At 42.2% G+C, this 23,116-nt stretch overlaps 1 protein-coding gene across 2 annotated transcripts in view; it reads left to right on the top strand.

Annotated features, from left to right (window-relative positions):
- The first annotated feature begins 443 nt into the window (after positions 1 to 443).
- plpp3 (phospholipid phosphatase 3) overlaps positions 444 to 23,116 on the top strand; it is a 28,428-nt gene continuing 5,755 nt past the window's right edge. The window contains exons 1-6 of one of the 2 annotated variants that reach the window (XM_087836709.1): positions 444 to 1,002; positions 13,033 to 13,187; positions 16,637 to 16,729; positions 17,349 to 17,536; positions 17,635 to 17,692; positions 21,173 to 21,349. In XM_087836709.1, the coding sequence (XP_087692835.1) occupies positions 864 to 1,002; positions 13,033 to 13,187; positions 16,637 to 16,729; positions 17,349 to 17,536; positions 17,635 to 17,692; positions 21,173 to 21,349 (810 nt within the window). In that variant the 5' untranslated portion in view covers positions 444 to 863. Of the gene's footprint in view, positions 1,003 to 13,032; positions 13,188 to 13,568; positions 13,727 to 16,636; positions 16,730 to 17,348; positions 17,537 to 17,634; positions 17,693 to 21,172; positions 21,350 to 23,116 lie in introns of both variants that reach the window. The other variant, XM_087836708.1, reaches the window with a different exon arrangement.

Below are 23,116 nucleotides of genomic sequence, written 5' to 3' on the forward strand. Positions count from 1 at the left end.
AAGTTAAAAAGGATTAAAATCACGAATTACGGACTTCCCGTCTTTGTCTCTGTATGGAGACTGGACAAATATATATAAAGTTTCGACACATTTTTTCACATGAAAAACAAATATCAATCTTTTAATTAATATTTGAACCGTAATTGTTACAACATTATATTTTTTGTTCATCTTTTAAAAGAAACACTTTATTGAATTTAAAAAAAAAAACAAAAACAAAAAACCTCTAGCACTATATACTGGAACATATTCTCTTTATTTTGTCTGTCCAAGAACAAGATTTTTAATAGTCTCAACTCAAAAGCGCTTCGGTTGTTTTGCGCCTGTTACCGTGAGTAACCGCTAGGAGCAGTTTATCCGCAACGGTGGTCAGTCCACTGCTGGTCTCCACTCTTCCAAGTTTTTCAAGCAGGGATGGAGACGATTACTCGTTAGCAGAGAGAGGAGGAGGGCTGCTGTGGGAACTAAGAGAGCGGGGGGAGGAGGAGGAGAAGAAGGATTGATATAACAAGAGCGGCTGTCGGTGCGCAACGCAAGTCTCACTCCAAGTCTTTGAAACAAGACAGATAAAGGGGAGCGGGCTTTCCATTCAGTACCAGTGCAGGCAATTTTTTAAAACTAAGTTCGTGCCGCGGGTCAGTTCTCCATTTAGCCTACTACTCATCTGACTTTTAATTATTTTGTAAAACTGAAATACGAGTGAGCGAGTCATAAACAGATCAGAAACTCCGAGAGAGCTGCAAGTTGGGAAGTTTGTTTCCCGTTGCTTTGCATGACATTTCTTCCAAGGACTTGAGAGCCTGACACAGTTTCTTCACAGACCGTGCGGTGTGGGATTTTGATCTGAAACGGGGACTCGTCAAATGCAAAATTACATGTATGAGAAAGCAATGGCTCAAGAAACAAGGAACGGAGGAACCTCTACGTTAAATAACAACAATGGTGTTGACAACAGTAAGAAGAAGGTGCTAATAGTGCTCGATGTCTTCTGCCTTCTACTTGGTAAGTTCACAGATATGTTTACACGATGCTTTCCTCTCTGTTACCATTTAAACTCAGATCAGCTTTTGTAGAGTACGTGCAAAAAAAGTGAAGACAGAAACTTCTGCACATTGCAATCACAATATAAGCCATCTTTAGAATAGATAAACAGTGCCCGCCTTTTCTCAAGTTTGCCAATAAGAGTATTATCATTTTAAAAGTGATAATACCCGTTATCTGTAACTGCAAAACAACTTCAGCTGCTACATCCCCTTATCATCCAGTACCAACGCAACACCCCCGGGCAGTGGAAGTGCCGAATAAAAAAAAAAATCAAACAACATTTCAGGAGTTCGCACTTTTAATTTTCTTTAATTCAACCCAGAATCACAATCAGATTGTAAACTGAGAAGAAGAGAAAACATCTTTTCTTTGTTGTTGTCAAGACAGGTGACTAGCTTCTCTCATCGGAAATAACTGTCACCAGATAATGTACCGATCATTTCAAAGTCCATGGAGTGTCACTGTAACTGATCAGTTGTCAACATGCCTTGGGCATAAATATTTTCAAGTGTTCTAACCTGCCCTTAAAAATAGCCAGACAACACCCACCACTTCCCCCAGTCTGTTCTCTGATAACCATGATCATCTGATCCCAAATCAGATGAACATGTTTATCAGTCTTGCTAAAGCTAGGCTGAGTTGCAAGGTGACTAAAGTAAAAATCAAAGTGTAATTAAGATACTGATTAACAGCTCACAAAACAGTCCCCAAAGCTAATGTCACATCAGGTTTTTTTTTTTTTTTTGCATTAGCTCTCATTTGCTTCCACAGAAATCTTAATGTGTGTTAGTTCTAAGTATTTATTCAGTGGGCATCCCATACAGATTCAGTGTGCTGCCTTTGTGTATGTGTGTCTGGTGTCTGTGTGTGCGTTGCTTTGTCGGTTTGTTTTTGGCTGTTGTCACTGTAGCCCAGTCCTTTTAGTGTTGAGCGCCAGTAAACCCCCCCCCCCCCCCCCCCCCTCTTTTCACACTATTTTCATTCCCCCCATCTCCCCTTTCTCTTTTTTGGAAAAGGATTATGGGAGTTCTGCTTAACTTCTACACATTCACTCCTAGAATCTTGCCAATCCCTGGCCAGCTGCCCCTGATCTCTTCACTTCAAATTACTTTCTTTCTTTCTTTCTGGCTCTCTTTCTCCCTCTCTGTCCAGGGGAATGCGTGGAATAATTGCTTAAGCATGTGTTGTGGTAGGGGAAGGCCTCTCCAATTTGAGTGAGGGATCGAAAAGTGGGACCGGTGGCTGACCGGGCTTTAGAGGAGCAGGTGGGAGACACACCAATAGCGCAATATAAAGGAACCAGTAAAGTACCGATGAAGTATGCAACACTACCACACAGGAGCTGGATTGTATCATCCAGTATGTTACAAATGGTGCACATTAACTCCACATAAGTGCTGTGAGGTAGAAGCAAAGCTCGCTGACAGACGAAGTTTTCCATTGGGTTTATACTAGTTTTCTTATTAAAGAACCCCAGATAGAGATACACTGTTTCATCTGCACTCATATAACTGTAGATGAGCTTTGATCACATGTGGACTGAATTTCCTGCACAAACCAACTTCCTTTATTGGTTAAAGCGCTACAGACAGTTCTCCATTGCCTTGTTAGGACACACACACGCACTCACAGACACGCATGTATGCCCGTAAACTCACACAATGCGTGTAAGAACACAGTAACAAATGGTTACAAAGATTCTCCTTTGTTATGCTAAACACAATCTGGCTGCTCAGTGATGATTGGTTGGCCCACTTCAGGGGTTTTGGGGGGAGTTGCGGGTTTGGTGCGAGGGGTGACTGGGGAGGGGGTTAAAAGAGAGGGAGACGAGATCAGTAGAAAGGGAGGGTTATCAGGGCATCCTGAATGAGGAAGGAGGAATGCGGGCGTGTTGTCGAAGAGCTCAGCGGAATGCTTAATGGTTGACAGCTTTTGTTCTGAGCCTGTTTATGGCTAAAAAGTAGTGTAGAGTACTAAAACTAGGAAATAGATAAGTATCTCATTACCTTTAATTAGCTCCTATTCTGCCAGCTGGGCTCTACACGCAGAGTCTCTGCAGTTACATCTTCCTATAGGATGTTAATGTGCCCAACTGACACACCCTTAGGCGCAGATAATGAGTGTCTGCATAAAAGACATCTGAGACCATCTATAGCTGCACACAAGGACAAAAGAAAACATGTTTACATGTTTAATGAAGAAGCCATCCCAGTTGGTTTTGCTGAAGAAAACTGATAATGCACAAGTACAGCAAGATTAGAAAGGCATTGAAAAAGCATACTCACATTCACTCCAGCACTCAACTACCAAGACCAGGGTTACGGCATACAGTTTTGGCAGCTGAGCGCAACCGTCATCTGCTGATTTCACTCTGGATCAGGTTCCACTTCTACAGAGCAGTCGAGTTGATTTAGCAATGCTATAAGGAGCGTGCACACAAACAGTATACACTCACTATAAATACACAAACTCGACCGCAGAATTTCGTATTCCCTTTTGGTGACTCACGGCCCAATAGTCTTCTCTTGGCTGTTTGAAAAAAAAAATGTTTATTGTGAGAACACTTTGCAACGAGACGCAGACTAGAGCCCTCTGGAACCCAAGCATCCAAAAGTAGTCTCACTTAAACCATGATTAAGTTTTACACAATGCAAAGGGGATTATACTTTATGTGTTTGCTTCTGCAGAACTGGTTTGGGATGGAGCGGTCTTTTTGTAAAACATAAACATGGATTCTCCAGGACTGGCTTCATTGAGTCTATATATGCTTCTTTTAAAGGATCACGATCTGTCTCCTTATGATGATCTGTGAGGCAAAAAAATATATATAATGTTTTAAAACGTTTAATTATGTGTTTATTGCAAAATTTGGAGCTCTGATACAGTCAGGTGTTCAGCGGTCTGCTTTTCCACAAATCACACACAGGTAGCCAAGAAGAGCGTAACCTTTTGGCCTCGAGGAATCAGCTTCATAACTGGCCCCGGAGCGTTAACCCTTCTGTATTCGACTCCTGCGTTCCCATCAGCTGCTATAACATTACAGCAGTCAGTCACACAACCTCTCATTAAAGTCAGAGAGGTTTAACCTCCACCTCTCCAGGCCTCAGCCACTTCAATCCTGAGCCGCTCTACAAATATTTTTGAGAATTTCACAAATTCTTCATCTGGCTGTAGCTCTGTGCCCAAAGACTCTGGATGGGACATCTGGTGCAATTTTGGGAGTAAGTGAACCAGGGGGCATATAGAGTGTGTGTGTATAGTGGAGCTCAGGAAAGGGTGGGAAACGGAAAGGTAGTGTCGGTCGGAGGTGGGTGTGGTTGTGAAATGAAATCCTGTCTCTTTTTTTTGCCTCCTAGTCCATTTCCACATCTATCTCCATTCCTTCCCTGTGTTCCTTCTCTACCGGAGCCAGTCTTCTGTCTTCATAATAGTCTCAGAATAACAAGGGAAAGATCAATAATGAACAAAATAATATTAGAAGAATATTGCTATGCATGGATTATACAGTCTGTGTCTACTAGAAAACTACATTGAAGCAGCATGTGAATCCATCACAGAGAAACTGAAACACAGGCTCCAATCCAAAGATGCTGACCTTAATCCAAGCGTAAATATTCTCAGGGATTCTGCACAAGTCTTTCAGAGGTGGGAGCCATGAACATGTTCTTTGAAATATATTTGGCTGGGATTTATTGGGATCTGTTTAAGACATTAGGTGAAAGGTCAGGAAGAAAATAGACTCACATATGATCAATATCTGCAATGCTCTTCGTGTGACACTCATGTGTCACCCACAGCAGACACTTAAAACACTTCAAATGTTTGACTTGCTGCGGGTGCTTTAATCAGTTTGTTTCTAATGAGAAGATGACTCTGAAAGCAATACATACATTGTTATTATTGGACATAAGCAACCTTCATATACAAAGTAAAGTAAAGTAAAATTTTATTTATATAGCACCTTTCAAGATAAAATCACAAAGTGCTTTACAAAGGCAGAAAACAGACATTAAAATATAAAACAAAACAAAATCAACCAAAAGCAAGTTTAAACAGATACGTTTTTAACTGCTTTTTAATAGACATGCACAGAAGAATATGTCTCAGGATTCAGTTTTGACAGTAATCAGATTGAGTGTTTATTGTGAGAACACTTTGCACATCATAACACAACATAGCTTGATTACTCGACTATACTTTTGCCGTTATGATATCTAAATGTTATCTGTGCCCAGCCTGTGGTGAGTGTTTGTTGGCGTCTTCAGGACAAGTTGAGGTTATGGCTCTTAAGAAGGTGACGAGGTGACGAGTGTCCTCTGGCAGAAGATAAAGATCAGCAGATGTCCCTGACAACAGAAGCCTAGGGCTACTATCTCTCCTAGATAAGATGCTAATATAAGTGCACATTTTTGGGAAGATCTATGTTTTTCGTGCATGTTGAGATGAAGAGCACCGGTGGCATCAATGCCAGACAGGTCTGCAACATTTTCCGACTGTCATTGTGACATGCGGTGGGTTTCTGCTGGTGCAAGAGTTAACCACCAAACCCCTGGGGTACGTGCCTTAGCAGGGCTGTGATTAGAGGTGCGTGGGTGTGAGCGTGTGCACGTGTGTCCTTTGGGATTCGGGAATAAGAGAGAGGGCACCCCGAGCTGTCATTAAATGGACCATATAGCCTGAAGGGTGAAGCATTTTGTATTCACTCTGTGGGTAGCATGTGTGAGGCATGTGTGGCTCGATTTATAGACCTGTGTCCCATGTGGCTCCCGTGGGCAAGCTGAAGGCATAAGCTTGACCAATTTGCCTGTAGCTGTTCACACCGCTATACAAACCAGACACATTCATCTCCTTTACCTTTTTTTTATGCTGTCGCCATCCTGGCACACAAATTGCACAATAAAACAAAGACACCAGCTTGTAGTTTACGCTTTGACAACAATAGTGTAGTAATGCCTCTCATTCTCATGTCTCATCTATGATTATATCCCTCTCATATAAACACTTTTCAAACTGCTTATTTAAGTCATTTTGGATTACTGGGCAGGACCTTACAATAAGCTTTTGTTAGCAGTCAATTTTGCATGTGTTTAAACTTGTGTTTTAGCCGTCACCAAGAAATGTAAATGTATATTTCACAGAATTCTGCATGTGGACAACAAACATCTACTTGCCCATTGCACCCATGGAAATATTAACTCTTAGACTTTCTACTTTTTCCACGGTTCCTTTTTTGATTTAACCCAGTGTTTTTCTAGACCCTATTTCTACTTCTATTAGTCAACATGTGATGAACAACAATGGCACTAGCCCTTTAATGTAAATTAGAGCGCAAGCGGCAGATGATCTGAAGTTATGGGCCTCATTAAATCTCTTTTCCCCCCCACGCTATCCTTTCTTGGGCCTGCTTCCTGCTGTTACACAGGCCCCTCTGTCTGTCACTTTCTCTTACTGCATATACAGTCTTCTGTATTTGTGTGTGTGCTGTGTGCATCCAGGGATGGGGGTTTGGGGGTCAGGGGGATTTCTCTGTTTCGGAGAGAACAATACCCCTTTTGATGCATCTCAGCGCTCTTTGTTTCGTTAACGGGGACCAACAGACCCGTGGCAGACAGAAGGAGGATGAAATAGAAGGGAGGGGTAATAAGTGAATGAGGGAGAGATGGGTACTCAAGGTCGCTTGATTATCTATTAGTGGTTTATGGCTGTTGCTGCTTCTAGCTGTATTGTTGACTGGATTGTGGGCTGTAGTGCTTATCTGCTCAGAGCTGTGTAGTAATCAGCTCAGCATCTTTAATGGCACAGGCCTTATCTAAGCTGCAGCCACTGAGCTCTATCCTCTTTACATACAGAGAAGCCCCCTGGCTGAAGAGGATCCATGTAACACTAGAAAACATCATGCTTTACATTTGTACTGTAGCAGCAGTTTAACATCTTGTGTACATAATTATTAAAAAATGGTTTGGGGTATATGCCGAGGTGAGAAGACAGTCTTGTGTTATGTTCAGGGGAGCATTACTCAGAGATAGAAGCATCAGGTTTCAGAGAATCCATAGCCCTCCTCTCCACAGCCAGGCTTTTGTCCCAAGGGGTAATAATGCCATTATGGCAATCATTGAGAAACGCCTAGCCAGCCATCTAACCAACCAGCCAGATAACGTGATCTGGCCCCGGACGCTGCTCATGTTTCTCTTCACTGGAGCAGCTGTGCATTTGTCTTTTTTGCTGACAGTGCAGCCAAGCATTAAATAAGTCTCCATGACTTTTAACTGATCTTTTTCTTTAGTTTCTGATGTGGACCAAAGGTGAATTTCTTTTCATCTCTTCAAATGCACTTACAAGCCAAAAGCAACACAGGGCCAGCAGCAGCACTCAGAAGTTGCCCACACAGGTGCCTGCTGGTAAAAGACCCTAGAGTGTGTCCCAACAGATGCCTGTGTGTAAAAAGGCATTTATTCCTGTGAATAAAATCTCTCTGAGTAAGCACATGCTTCAGCCAGCGGCCCCCCGGTCGCTACAGCATTCACACAGGGGGGGGAAGGGATTCACTCTGCGCACCACTCTGCTGACCTCAGCCACTCCTGTGTATCTATGTGTGCGTCTGTGTTTGTGTAATTGTGAGCTTTGTACATGCGTGAGACACATCAGCAACCTGTGGAAACAAAGAAACTAATATCTCGAGCCAAACGTCTGCATCGGTGCATGTTTGTGCACGCGTTTATAAACGTATGTTTCCTAAACGGTGATTATGTGTATGGTAAAAGCACGGGTGGTTTATATGGAGCCGAGTTTGTTTATTTGGATTGCGAGGACATTTTTAAAGCCCTTTGTGGTCGACGGCTTAAAATTGTTTCAGAAAGAAGTTGGCTGAAGTCGCCAGTGAAACCACAGTAATCCACTTTCACACCCACATAGACACACACACAACCGCACACTCTCGAAGATACAATACACAGCGTCACGGTGACATTTGGATCCTGTAGGCTATGGCATAATCCTAGAGTTATGTCACATCTCTCACCTATGACCTTTTGCTCTTCCGGGATCTGTCTTGAATGTATGCACACTATCTCGAAATATGTGGAAAGCCTCACATAGTCTTGCTCATGGCTTTAGTGACCTTAAGATAGGGCTAACTGGGTGGGCTCGCCTAACTGTAAAGTGTTTGACGTGTGACAAATTTCAAAACATCCGAGGCATCTGCTTGGCATGCCATTTTTAAAACCTCAGGGGTGACAGTACAAATGATAATGAATATGTGTCCTCTGCAAACACTTAGCTTAAGATTGAGACTGAAATTACTATTAAATAAATTAATAGAAACAGTTAAAAATACATTATGTACCACTGTTTTAATAGAAAATGTGCCACTATGACAAACTGTGTGTGTTACAAACACAGTCTCACTACTGACACGCACAATTCCCATTTAGAGTGCACATGCACACTCTCTAATTGCAATGTCACTTGCAGCTGGATGAGAGCATTCATTCATCAACAATACCGGACTAAAGGACGCTCATAAAGAAAGACACTCCTTCTCATTCACACACATATCAAATAACCGCAAGATAATAGCTCTCCACACTTCTCTTTAGCAATGTAGGGCACTTTAAAACTTCATTTTACAAATGCAGATTATGTCGTTTGGTATTTACAAATCAGAATTATAAAAGTATTTAGAGTTTCTTCAGTAGCCTGAAAAATATAAATGCTTTGACATGTCCACACAGGCAAAGATCATGTTGTTTATAGTTTTTTTTAAAAAGTTCCACTTAGTTTAACAGAAAAGAAAACATTTTAACCTGTTAATAATTCTCTCAAAATGTCACAGATTGCTTAAATTGTCCAAAATTTGTTATCGCAGAATCCACTGTAAATCTAACCACATATTTAGAGACTGCATTTTGCACTTGGCATGTTGCAATAATTGGTGCGAATATGCAGATTTCAGCTACGGAAGTGAGTGATCTGCTAAAATAGAGGTGAGAAAAATCAGAGAAGAAGCGACTAAACAGTTTGATTGATTGACTGTTCAGTCTATAGAGTCACAACCCACTATAGACACTATAGACACTATAGACACTATAGACCCGGCCCTCTCTAACTCTCCTCTGAATTGTCCTTGTTCCCACTCCTCCTTAGAACGGGTCACATATTGCTTATTGAGAGACAGGAGGAGGAAATCCTCCATTAGTGCAGACTACAATACCTTTTCCTCTGCCCTGCTCCGCCTCCCATTTACCTCTCACACTCACTGCTGACAATCAGCATCACTCACTAAAATAACGATATCATTCTAATTTTGCTTCTGAAAGCCATGAAAACCTATTAAAATATCAATAGAAACCCAGAACGGTGAGAAAGTCATGAGAACCAAAGTGCGGGAACCTCGCTACCATGGACTCGACATACACGCTGGTGTTCTACAGGGATATTAGTGCAATGTCAAAGAGTATTAACCTTTTAAGCAATGTAGAGATTTAGCTGGCACCGGAATAACAATTGTTTCCTGTTGTGCCAAGTATAGCCATGCTTAAGGTAAGACAAGAAAGTGATAGCAAACACATGATCATTGCCTTGCAGTCTCAAGGAACTTTGAACTGTATAGTAAAGAAGACTGTTTAAAATCCTAAATTCTTCATTTTAGCTATGTAACATTTTGATAAAGTAAATACTTTTTTTTCTTACTAAAAAAATCAGTCTTAGTCCCGCTAATCGAATCTCTCGCTGACTACGCCAAATTTAGCTCCAAAGCCAATCAAACGGACGCCGGAGGGATAATCTCCGTCACATAAACAATTGCGCACACATACACACTCGATCACATACAAAGACAACTACATACATACATTTAAAAACCCCAACCCAACCTAAACGCACGTGGACATATTTTCATCATGTGTTTGTCATTTCCAGCAGGCAGCAGAGCGTGAGCACGTGAGTGGATTTACGAATGGAAAATAAGTCCAGTGCCCTTACTCGCTCTCTCACTCACTCACTCACACACACACACACACACACACACACACACACACACACACACACATACACAGGCCCTGCCATGACCTCTGCATATAAACACAGATTCAACCAGCCAAAGGAATTCCTCTCTCTCTCTCTCTGACCTGCGGTAAGTCTTTAGTGGTCTGCAGCGGTTCTCTGCAGAGAGAAGTGCATGACAGGATCTGATAAGACAAATAGAACTGTTCCCAAACTCACTAAGCCACCCACTTTGGTTATGTGTGTGTGAGTGCATTTATGTTTTTTTCCCCTGTTGAATTCTTCATACTTTCGGACCCTCCCTGTCTTTCTCTAGCTCGCCATTGAGGAAATCTTTAGACCCCAATTATTCTCTACATGCCAGTTTGTGTGCTAAAAACAGCTCCTTGGCTTAATAGTGTGTAAGGCTCATTTCCTATCAAAGCACACACACAACTTCTTCAAATGAATGTTTCCTCTGTTTCCGTAGTTGAAGTATGAAGTGCATCGTCGCGTAAAAGCGACCTCTTGACAGAACTTGTAAAGCAGTTGTTTTTTTTAATTCAGTGATGCACCACAAGTCTTTGCTAAAGCCCATCCCACTTCTTTCTGTTTCCTTCCCTTCTGTCTTGGTTTTTCCCTCCTCTGACACTCCTCCACCACCTTTCCTCTCTCTGTGGGTCAGCAGGTCTCCCGAAGGTCAAAAAAGGGGTCATATATCTTCACGCCACTGTTTGTGGAGGAGGTTCAGATGTGACATAGGGTTAACACTGGTGCGCCTTTGAATTTGTGCTGAGAGTTTCATGGACTGACTGTGGTATGAGGAGAATGCCAACATACAGGGTGCTTTAAGGGCGACAGCATGGAGGGGTGGGTGGGCAGCGCAAAAGAGCCTGGCATCTCAAGGCTGGGCAGCGGGCAGACAGAGAGGCTTTCATGACTTCTCAATAGGTAGTGTCGAGGTGTTCAATTGCTCAATCTCGCTTTACTTTTTCAGTCATTCAGCTGGTCAACTCCCGAGTTTCCCATGGTATTCTCCCATCGGTTTAGCCTTTAAGCACTGGTTAGCTTGTGTGTTTTTGTCTGAGTGTGTCTGTTAAGCCCATGAACTTCTTTCATGCCTCCTCATTAGCATGTGAATCCTCCCTCCACAAGCAGGCCAGCATGGAAGGATGGAGAAAGACAGGAAAGAAGGGGGGAAAAAAACGCAAAAACCCAGGAAAAACAGGGAATGCTGTGAGAGAAACCAGAAACTGATTTTTGGAAATGTTTTATTTTCCAGGCTGAATGTTTACCCAACACACCCCAGTTTATGCCTAGAGTTAACATGTGACGGTTCTCACTTTGTTTAAAGTGTCTGTAGCCAAGTTCCCAGGCAGATTATGCTGAAAGTCTTGTATGAACAGAAACACGCTGGAATCTCCTCATCTTAAGTTGTGTTGATCGTCCCGCCCTGCCTTGCCTGGGCAATTCTGTGCTCACCCACATCTCCTTCTTCCTGTTGTATGCACAACATGGTTCTCAGACACCACTGTAACCTGGGCTAGCCTTGTGTGGGCCCACCAGTGCCTTGATGAATTCTGCATGCTGTTTGTGCAGGTGTCTGCTTCAGTGACCATTACATCTGCTGACCTATGTTGACCAGTGGAAAGAGAGTCAATGAGAAAAAGAGCTTAATTCACACTAAAATCAGCTATAATAATACAAAAACGCTTTAAACTCTGCTGGCAAAATTTGTCTTCAGAGGAAGCAAAACAGCATAAAATCAAGAAAAAATGTTTTTTTTCTTGAATGTAGCTATATTACATGGCTTAAACATATACACATTGATCTGGCGAGCACCTGAGACAACACTGTCTTCTTTTAGTTTCATTATGCAAGTCTGAAAGCTGAGTGTGCTTCTCTCAGAGGCATGCGCAAGAACGCGTGTTTTGAGGTTTGCGTGAAGTTCATCTGAGTGCTGTGCTCCTCAGTACAGACCGGTAACACGATCTTCATCACCCATCACTGGCGAGAAGACAGCCGTGGCTCTCAGCAGCATTCATGAAACATCAAAGGAAACCATGATGTGAGCTAACCACATGAACCACACGTGGGACTACTTTCTGAGCAGTCTGACATTGAATGTATATGTTGGTGTGTCTGGATGTGGGTCTTCAGGACACCTTCTTGTCTTGACTTCTCTCTATTTATGAGCAACTGTGAACACGTAGCTCACATTTTGCATGAGAACATGTTCTTATGCAAAAAATGTTCCAGATTTGGGTGGGCTTTCTTTTGTTTTTCTTGGAATTCACACATTTTTAAATCCCTCAAAGGAGAATTTGAAAGTCCCAGCCAGCGTTTACACGCCTATATTTGTATTGCTTTGATTTGGAGATGTGTATTTCTTTTCCCCCTTGTCAGGAGTATATTAGTCCATGTGTGTGAGACTGGTTAGGAAAGCAGACATCAAAATAAATTTTTACTAATGGCTAATCGTGGCCCTGCATTGTTATTAGTTGTGAAATTCTTTAGATTGTTATGGAGTGTTAAAGGAGTAGTACAAGAGGGATGTCCCAAAAATGTTTCTTTTTCTTTACTAGATATTTTGAAACTCTTTTCCCTAAAACTATGCAAACTTTATTGACAATATCCCCCTGTTGATTGGTTTCTTTCTTCTTTAATAATGAACCAATAGCCTTGAGTGCGAGTGTATGTTTGCTCTGTGAGGAATGAGTGAAGCTACAGGATAAAGCTCAATTCTCAATGGCCTGTTGTCGCACTGTCAACTAGAGCAGCAGGAGACAGTTTGTCGAGTAAACAGACTGTTTACTGGGAGCACACACACCTGTGAAAGGTTTTTGTCTTCTAATTTGTTTTCTAATGATACTTTCTCTTCAGCTTACAGGTAAGTAAACTGAGCTATGTGACAGTATGATTCCCCGTGTTAGATGTGACTGTGAGTCGGCTCATGTATTTGCATAGGTTCATGCAGCTATCCATGTGTTTGTGTATGTCTGTGTGTAGCTATGCTGCCAGCCCTGGTACTCCATCGTACCGCTATTCGTCCTTACCACAGGGGGTTTTACTGCAGCGACTCCAGCCTGTACTACCCCTACAAGAGAAGCACCGTACCTTCCTCAGTCCTCATTTCTGTTGGCTTGACACTGCCTGCGGTGTCCGTAAGTCCATCCGACATAAAGAGCACTTGGCGATGGGAAACTCTGAAGGCGGAAATAGGAAGGGCTCAAGGTTTATGAAGGTGGCTGTGAAGGAGTGACACTGCTACATAAGCTCTACCAAAGTTTAGATAGGCTTATATAACTTTTTTCTGAAGCTGCAAGTGCATCTGATTTTGGAAAACAGTCACTCCTTTGCTCCAAGCTGTCCATCTGACTTCCTTAAGCCCCAACCACTTCTGCTATCCCATGATCCCCAGTGCCGGCATGCTCCTTGTGCTCCCGCCGTTCTCTCCTGTTTGTGTCTGTGTAACTGACCTGGTGCTTTTATTATTTCTTTCTTCTCTCCCTCTTCCTGTCCTTCTCTCTTTGTGTCTTTTGTAGCTAGCCTGCCTTTCCTGATCATTGAGACTAGCACCATACAGCCGTACCAGCGCGGGTTTTACTGTTCGGACGAGTCCATCCGGTACCCGCGAAAAGAGGGAGAGACCATTAGTGATGCTGTGCTTTGTGGTGTTGGCATTCTTATTGGCATCTTCTCCGTAAGTCGATCTTTACACCTCCCTTGGTTTAATTCTTGTAAAACTCTTAGATACGTCATAGTAGGGTTACTCAATTGTGACAAAAATCATCATTATGGCTATTTTGGTTAACGTCGAGGTCTAAATGATTTAACTTTGGCTCTGGAAACATCATACATTTATTGACATTCTAAAAAGCAAAAGGTCTTATAGCTCAGTGGATTTTTAATCTATGAATATAGTTTGACTGAACTAAGATCTTCACTAAAGATCTTTGAAAGTAAAGAAAAATCAGATCGTCTGGACCGGATTAGCACCTTGGCCCTGTCACAAGTGGCTCTTCACATAGAGCCATAGGCAGCTATCAGAGACCAACGGAAGTTCCGCGCTGCTTCAGTATTGTAAATAGTAAATAGGCGGTATTCTCTTGTTAAGTCATAATCGTGCAGATTGTAGCTTCACAATGTCAGCTGGAGAGCTAAGAACATACACCAGATGTCTCAAGGTGTGGATTCCTTCCTATGGAGCAAAATTGATATCCGGTTAATATCCCCAGTAAGTACAGAGATCGGTGGGGCTGCTTATTTATTGCAACAAATAATAAATTTTGGTCAATATTGGAATGAAGATTATATAAAGATGACTCATCGAAATATATTTTAACACGGGATCTTCTTGAACTTGGTGGGGAGTGAGTCAGTGTTTTAGGTAGAGCAGACAGAAGCTGGATTTAAAGCATAAGACAAAAGAAAACGATCACTAAGAAACCAAAACGCATAGTCCCAAACCTAACATAGAGCCTTCATCAAATTTTTGTTTTTATCATGCAGTGTTATCTAAAATTCTCCAGTTTTTTTCCTTTAAATGTGCTTTTTTGTTTCCCCCTCCATTCTATAATGCTTTCTTCTTAATACTTCATTCTTCAGGAGCTTTTTCCAAGCCATTTATAATGGCCTGCATTTTATTACTTTACTAAGTGAGTGAGTCAGTCGGTAGTGAGAGGCCCCCCAAGCGATATTAGGAAGTGTATGTTGGTGTATATGTGTGTTGATGCATGCATGCCAAAGACCAAAGAGATTTTATGAGCTCTTACTCCATTCTCATGGCTGACTCCGTGCCCTCTGTGCCCTGTACATTACTACTGGTAAATATGTCAGCGCTCTGTTCGCTGCCACACTGGTAGCCTCGAGCGTCTCACTAGTTAGCAACAGCATGAAATCTTCGTTCCCATGACTGGAACCGTGCTCCAGAAAACGGGAATGGTTCTGGTGTTGTGCCAGCAGATTAGAGGGGGTCAAGTTTAGTGGAAACATGTTATAATGACTTGTGGTGGGGTGCATGACAATTACTGCCACGTGGTCAAGCTAAATGATCTTTACAGCCCCCAGACTCCTATGTGGCACAGCCCCCTCATAAGTTCCCAGACTGAAACATTGCTTCGCTGTCGCCTCTATGCCATCAACTTAGTGGGCGCCCACGCACGTACACGCTGGAGCAGCTCAGCTCTTCTGCTTATTGGATCCAGGACCCTGTTCTTGTGTTAGTTAGCTCCCTCACATGTTCACGTGTGGGCAAAGCTGGCGTGTCTTACACAGCTGTATTCCATTAGTGGCGTCTACTGCCATGCCGACACCATTCCTGTAACACACGCGCTGTCTCCCATGCTGGCACAGGCACATGGATACGCATATATGCACATATGTACATGCAGTGGTAGCAGATTCCACTTGGGTCTCTTGTTTATCTCTGCTGAAAGGAAAATCCCAATAGCCCTGCTGGTCAGACAGATTCATGTCTGGCAGTCTCTGTTTCCACAGTTAGAAGTTATGAGTTACCATGCATAATGATGATCAAAAAAAAAGATTAGATTCTCTGGGATTCTCAGAGATGCTCTATACAAGCAGATATATAAACTAAGACAGGGGGTAGAAACAGGAGAAGAGATTTGAATGCTGGCAACAAAAATAAACAATTGTGGCCTGTATTAGTCTCCTGTGGTTTTAATCTCCACCTCTGATCTGAGTAATTCAATGACAATAGCACAGACAAACATACATTACACCACCATGTTTATTTCGCCTGGCTGTGAGCTGAGCTGAGCACCCAATACCCAGAATAGGTGTGTTTGTCAAGATTAACAGCACACACAAAGAGTACATGTACACAGTAAAAAAAAGCTAATAAAACGAGGGTACATTGTGTGGAAAGAGTGTGAATGTAGTACTGTTTACAATCACAATGTCTGCAGGCATAAAGATGTGCAGGTAAATACTTTTTAAAGAACTTATTCAGAAGACTGAAGCCTTTTGTGGGAAGAAGAAGGAAAGAGCAACTGGTCTATTAGTCCAGGAACCCAGGTGGTACAGACTTAATTCACATCTTTGTGCCTCAAGGCATGACTTGGCGCGCAAGCCCCTTCAGTATAGATGAGGTCTTTTCAATGGGCCTTACCTCTACTCAGCATTTCCTGGTTAGACTACCACAGGACTCACAATTAGCTCACTGGACTAAAGCTCCATAAAAAGTTATATAGATACCTGTTTTCCTTTTTTCATTGACTTTCACTTTCTTTTTTATTCTTTACATCCGACGTGGAAGACCGGATCATATCACCGAACCTTTGCTCACATTCACATCATATTCAAACTGCCTGAGGGAAAGGCAGGCCATGCTCATCTTTTCTGTTTGTTTATGTGTGACTTTGCATCATTCTGTTGTCCTGTCTTTCCTGTCTGTTACATCCTTCATAATCTCTCTGTTACTTCAACCTGGAATTGAGTTAGATTTCCTGCATGATAACTCAAAAGTTACAATTTTATTGCATGGTTTTACGTGGTTGAAACTAATGTAGTGTTGTTTGATTTGGCAACATCTTAAAATTTTTTTGTAATGAGTGTTGTGTGCTGTATCTGAAAAAAATGTTCCTTTTAGATTGTGATTGGAGAATGCTACAGGATTCACCAGCTGCACCAAGGAACCAAGTCATTTGTGGGGAATCCATACGTTGCAGCTCTCTACAAGCAGGTCAGCTCTGCATCTGACTGGCATCATACGTGTTCTAATAATTTCTTACATAGTAAAGCATTTTTTTAAACATCTCAATTTTATCGCCAAACCTAACATGGTATGTATGTAATTTTTATGTAAGGCACATAGTCGACTGTAAATTCTAATAACAGCTGTTTGACAGAATGTTTTGAAGGAACTAAAACATTATCTCAAAAGTGGGATAGGAAACATGTTTTTTGCATCAACACAAAAAAATATTATAAACCTTCAGTGCAATATAACTGAAGTGATATGAGACCTTTCTGTGGTCTCTGGACCAGCCTCTTGAGGAAGTCAAAAACAGTACTGAGTGCAGTGAATTACTCAGAAGACATAATTAGTAACAGCTGTTAAAATGTGTTAGCGACACAACTTTTACATCAGCCACAAAATCTTTGGTCTTAGAATAGCATGTTACATTTTGAAAACTCATATCGTGTGTACGATAAATCTGCCACCATTGTTGTTTTAGGTACTTGTGCTGTGTAAGTCTAGAAGTCTTAAAACCATAGCAACAGTAATGGAGACAGTTCTTATCTAACAATCAGTTACAGTCATCTGCTGTATCTAATCACTGTTGTGTGTCATCTTGCAGATAGGTGTGTTTCTCTTTGGCTGCGCCATCAGCCAGTCATTCACAGACATTGCCAAGGTGTCTGTAGGTCGGATGAGACCCCACTTCTTAGATATTTGCAGACCAAATTTCTCCACTATTAACTGTTCATTGGGGTACATCACCAACTATACCTGCACTGGGGAAGAGAGTGAAGTACAGGAAGCAAGGTTTGTGTAAACAACGATGCACAAACAGTATGAACAGAATATAATATGTTTATTAATGTACTCCTTCAGAGTTTAAAAGTTACGGTTTCTCTCCACAGGAAATCCTTCTTCTCAGGACATGCCTCGTTTTCGTTATTCACCATGCTCTACCTGTGTGTAAGTAACCATCAAGCTCTGATATTCTAACATTCATGCAGGCACACATATGCTGACAATCAGAGAAACAATGATTTGCACATAGATGGAGTTATGGAAACAAGGCTGGGCTCTGATTAGGGGATTTACTGCTTGAAGAAAGAGCAAAACATTGTTCTGATCCACTGCTCCACCTACTCTTCTTCATCTCCGCACTCATTTTTATACTCTTTTTTTAATTCCTTGGGGAGAAGGATGGATGCACTCCACCTGTTTTCTTCAAAACAGTTGCATGCATACTTCCTGTTCTCACTCATCCCTTTCCACATCTTTCTCTCAGTCCACCTGTTGTGGGTGTCTGGTAGGGTTTAGCACCCCAGAGGCATTTCAAGCTACACACACACACACTCAAACACACATCCCAATCATCTCCCCCTCTTCCTTTGTTTACAGACCACAAATTTTATTCTCCCTTGTATGCTACAGGGATTTAAGAATAGAGTCAGTGTTTTGGGTTTGGCTGGCCTGGTTACCAGGTGGTCTTGGTTCTCAGAGTGAAGACACTTGAATATCTCATGTATTATAGTGGATTGCAGTGCAGCGCAGTGAGAGGTTGCTGTGGGTATTTCCCAGCCTCTGGGTGAACCTACAGCTGCACTCTGGTCAGACGAAGGAAAAGAACTGCATAAAATGCAGGGGGAAAGTAGGAAGGGAATGGGGATGTGCTGCATCCAGACCACACAGTGACACACTAGTCAAAGACCAATGTTCCAGCTGTGGTAAACTCAGGACTGCCAGCATCAGTCCAAACATGAGTGGAGTTGAAAAGAGGCAGAACAGCTTGTAGTTGATGTTTTTGAATACAAAACCATCCTGAAACAAAGACCACAGGGTAAGCCCACGCAGTGGTAAAAGGAAACTGCTTTTCCGTTTGTCCCAGTCATGTGACATCACATTTCCACTCAAAGAAGTCCCCTCTTGAAGTTTGCCTAAATATGCATTCTTGTAGACGTCACTAACAGCCAAACTCTAAATTAAAACCAAAGGAATATGAAGATGGAAGTTTGACAGTTGAGGACACATGGTAGCTAGTAAGAATTAATACTCAATACTTAAAACAATTAAATGAATAGAATATAAATAGAAGATGGAACAGCTTCATATGCAAATGTTGCTTTTTGCACAACCGTTCTAGTGAAAATAGGTTATCGAGGCTACCTTTTTCCTCATCAAAGCCTCTAGTGGCATACATATTCCTTTTCTTTGGTGCTTTCGCTCACTCATCACTTTCCACTTTGAAAGTGTCATTTCCACATTGGGGCTGCCACCTCGTCCTCTTTCTCGCAACCTCAATTTATCTGCTAATTGGCATTTTGTGAAGTTGAAGCACTTAATTTCCTGACGAGCATGCCTCAGTGCTGCATCTCTGACTGATGTGGTTTGAGCTGTGTCTTAACAGCATCATAGGCTTCAGAGACAGCACACCCATAACTGGCGCAGACCACATGGCATGCTGTTCAGCGTCACCACAGCCGCAGAAAACAAGCATATGCGTGCATTTGTGTGTGCCACTGCACTATCTTTTGTTTTGGCTAATGCACACTCAACATCTGCTTATTCTCAGAATGAGAAAACCAAGTATTTGCGTGAGCTAGTTGTGACTATATGATATCTCACTGTTTCTGGGCCAGAATGCATGTTGGTGGTTAAATAAAAGACAATATTTGTATTCAAGTTAAAAATGGCTCTAACCACAGCTATGTTAATGTGCCACTACATGGTGTGAACCAAAAGAAAAGAGGAGAATGGGGCAGGCATGTAAAGCGAGACCTTGCTTTCTAATTCTTTCTCACTTTGTTGTGTTTGTTCATGTTTTTTTTTAATTTAACATTCACTCTGCATTGGTGCAAGAGGGACAAGGCGAGAAGATCTTACTGGATTCCTTTAGAAACCACCAGACTTTGTGTCGCTTTTGGCTCCATCTGTCATGGGAATTTATTCCTTTTGTTGTGTTTTGTTGGTATTTTCCTCATATCTAACTAGTCAAGACAAATTCTGGGAACAAGACTCGGTTAAAAAGGCAGAGGTCATGTTGGATTTAAAGAGGAGACACTGAACTTTATTTTAGATGATCGTGAACGCTCTCACTTGCTTTTGTGTGACTTAGTGTGTTGAACCAGGCTTGGACTGGCTTATTTGGGTTACCTCAGTGTCTTCGAATTAGATATGGGCACACTGACTGGTAGGTTGTAGTATCTCATGTTTTGACTAAGTTCAAGCTTTCATTATTGTTCCCACATCCTTCATTAAAACTTTGTTAAACTGAAAAGGTTCACAGGCTGTGCAAAGTTTTTTTTTTTTTTTTGGCTAGGTTTCATTCATAGGTGCATTACGTCAGACAAAAGCTCTTATCAGTAGTTCTAACTCACTACCTGACAACCATTGTATAGGAAGCCTGAAGTCTAAACACCCCTGCCAGCGAGGAGGAGAACAAGAACAGAAGGGATGGGAGGGATCGTTTCCTCAGCTATCGTAAGGATAAGAACAATGATAGGGTGTCGTAGAGGAAATGTGAGAGAGCTTTATGTCCACACCTACCAGGGCTAGTGGTTGGGGGTTGCAGGCCGGCACTGTCTGCAGGAATTGTTAGACTGACTGATTATAGGACACAAGTATGGAGGTCTAGGCTGGGTAGACCTTGGCTGAGGCTGGCCCTCCCAGGCCCTCTGTCTCTGGTTGTGAGAGACAGGAAGTCAGGGGTATGAGTGGTGGAGAAACACAGGATGTCTGAGGAACCTGGGCTGACCTCACCCCTGTGCATGTTAAGTGGATAAAAAAAGAGCAAGAGCGTGTATGACTTTGCTCTTGTGCAAGTGACTGAAAGTGGCCTTGGATTTAGTTTTTCCTGTTTTGGTTCTCCCCTGTCTTCATCATGACCCAGAAAATGGGCTGCAGACGGAGTGTGAGGGGGTGCATCCGTTTTGTCTTCTGTTTGCAATATAAGAGGGTAAAGAGTTCATCCCAAGTGTTGAAGCATGCATGGCATGGTATGTATATATATGCGCGTGTATGTGTGTGTGTGTGTGTGTTTCAGTGGCATACTGTGGTTGTATTGTTTTTACAGCTGGGATCTTGAACCATGAATCAGTCATGTCCGGGTCTCATGCAGTTAAGTGTGTGTGTTTCAGAAGACAGTATGCATTTCTCTACGGATCTGGCAAGCGCCTGCCCACTTTGAGTCAGTCTAGACCTCTCAGACAGTAATAATATACACACACAGACACCACAGGTGCAGGGTTAAAAAGGCAGCGTTTAGTGTCTTTTATGAAAACTAGTCAGGTGTTTGTGAGGGTTTATTACTGCCTTCTGATAATTTAGGTTATATGTTTTACACCAAATACACAGAACATTTTCTGTTTGTCGAAGGCAATTTATGTCAGAGCATGTGCACAGTTTTGCATATTAAATTTGCTTCTTCTCTTCTCTCCTCCTTGTTTCCAGTTCTACATACAGTCCAGGTTTACATGGCGTGGCGCTCGTCTCCTCCGCCCATTGCTCCAGTTCACTTTGCTGATGATGGCTTTCTACACTGGCCTATCACGCGTGTCCGACCACAAGCACCACCCGACCGATGTCCTGGCAGGATTTGTGCAGGGAGCCCTGGTGGCCTACTGCATAGTGAGTTCACACAACACAACACAATACATTCAAACGATTTGAGACATATGAGAAATGCAACATAATTAGAAACAGGAAGAGTGTCTGACATTTACACCTTTTCTTTAACTGACCATTGTGGATCCTACAACCAAAGCAGTCTTCAAATAAAGTTTTCCTCAACTTATCTTCCTTATTCCACTTTTTCTTCTCTCTGCTTTTGGTAAAAGGAGAAACGGAGCAGGCAATGAAGACGCGAGGACAATCTGATTCCCTTTAATGAATAACACATTGCTTGGAGCCAAGCCTTAGTTAAGAAGTGTGTTCGTGAGTGTGTGTGTTGGAGTGAATCTTTGCCTCTTGGTGGGATTCCATACTCTACAGCCATTCTTGCTACTTTAGTGACATATTGTCACAGGAGTTGCCAGATGATTTTCATAACCTTCGTCATTACACTAAGCTAGATGGAGCCAAGGAAAATTGAATTTGGGTCAAGAAGAAAAAAAGGGGGGGGGGGGGGGGGGTGTAAAAAGAAAAAGAGAGAGTGGGGAGGAGAGAGAGGATTAGCCTTTGAAACAGGAATGAGGCTGTTAATTATTTGGGTTTTTTATTTGGTGGCTCTGGTTCTATCAGCACAGCAGGACTCAGCTAAACTCTGCTGCCTGTGGCAAAAATATGGACGTGAACACACACACGCACACGCACACACACACACACTTACCTTTCGACAGGATCCAAATCATCAAAGTGGAAAGTTAGATTCATAAAATTGAGCAAGACCTCAGTAGTGGCGCCTAGCAGACCTTGGCAGAGCTAAAACGTACAAAAACACTCACACAAACACACACAGAGAATAACACACAGTCCTTCAATACCTGGATTAGAATTCATGAGCAGAAACCAGCAAGTAAAACAATAACTGTAATGGCCTGGCGAAACCAGTTCTCCTCCAGCTGGGAGCAGCCTTCTGACGACATCAGCCTTGACAAGTAAAGAAATTATGTTTTTTAGAAATATACGTATTGAACTCTGAATTGGCACATTTGGGGGAGGAGTGAAGGGAGGAAAGTGACTAGAGAAGAGCCTTGTTTAACGTCTTGGCTTGGGATGAGCATGGGTTTAATCCAACTCAACTATCCCACAAACCTTTTGCTTTTGCATGAAGAGAGACAGCTTAATCCAGACGTACAGACACATTATTCATGTCCATATCCTTACAACACATATAATGTACACACACACACACGCACACACAGTCAAACCCCTGCCGATTAAGGCAGTGAGGTTGCTTTTACAATCCGTGACGCCTCTTCTGATTTGCCAGGTTTTAGTAGAAACACACATCTGTGAGTACTTTACTTCAGCGCTTTCTGCCTCTCAGTAAGCAGTGAAGCAGAAAGAGCCTGATAGGAGATGAGTGGAGGCAGGACAGAGAAGATGTAAAGCCTGTGTGGCTTTCAGATGCCAGCGGAAAGTTTTAAGATCTTTAGATTCTAAGTTAGAAACTACACAAGTTTAATCATTTTTTGTAAATGTAAAATGAAGAATAATCACGATGAAGAAGGTAAAAGAATTTAGGAGTTTCATGGTATGCAGTCCATTAATCCAGTCTGAACCTTTCAACATGAAAATGGGATTTTCCAGTCACTTCATGATACGCAAAAGTCTGACTTGATGAAGTGAAGAAAAAATGAGAAGAATTAGTGGATTTGCTTGCTAGTCTCAAGTGCGCAGTCATGGACGGATGTTCTAAGTTCTGAGTTATACGGTGAAACAGCATCTTCCTTT

Source organism: Neolamprologus brichardi, chromosome 23 (assembly GCF_056152115.1).
Source record: "Neolamprologus brichardi isolate AB-2024 chromosome 23, ASM5615211v1, whole genome shotgun sequence".
Taxonomy (NCBI): Eukaryota; Metazoa; Chordata; class Actinopteri; order Cichliformes; family Cichlidae; genus Neolamprologus; species Neolamprologus brichardi.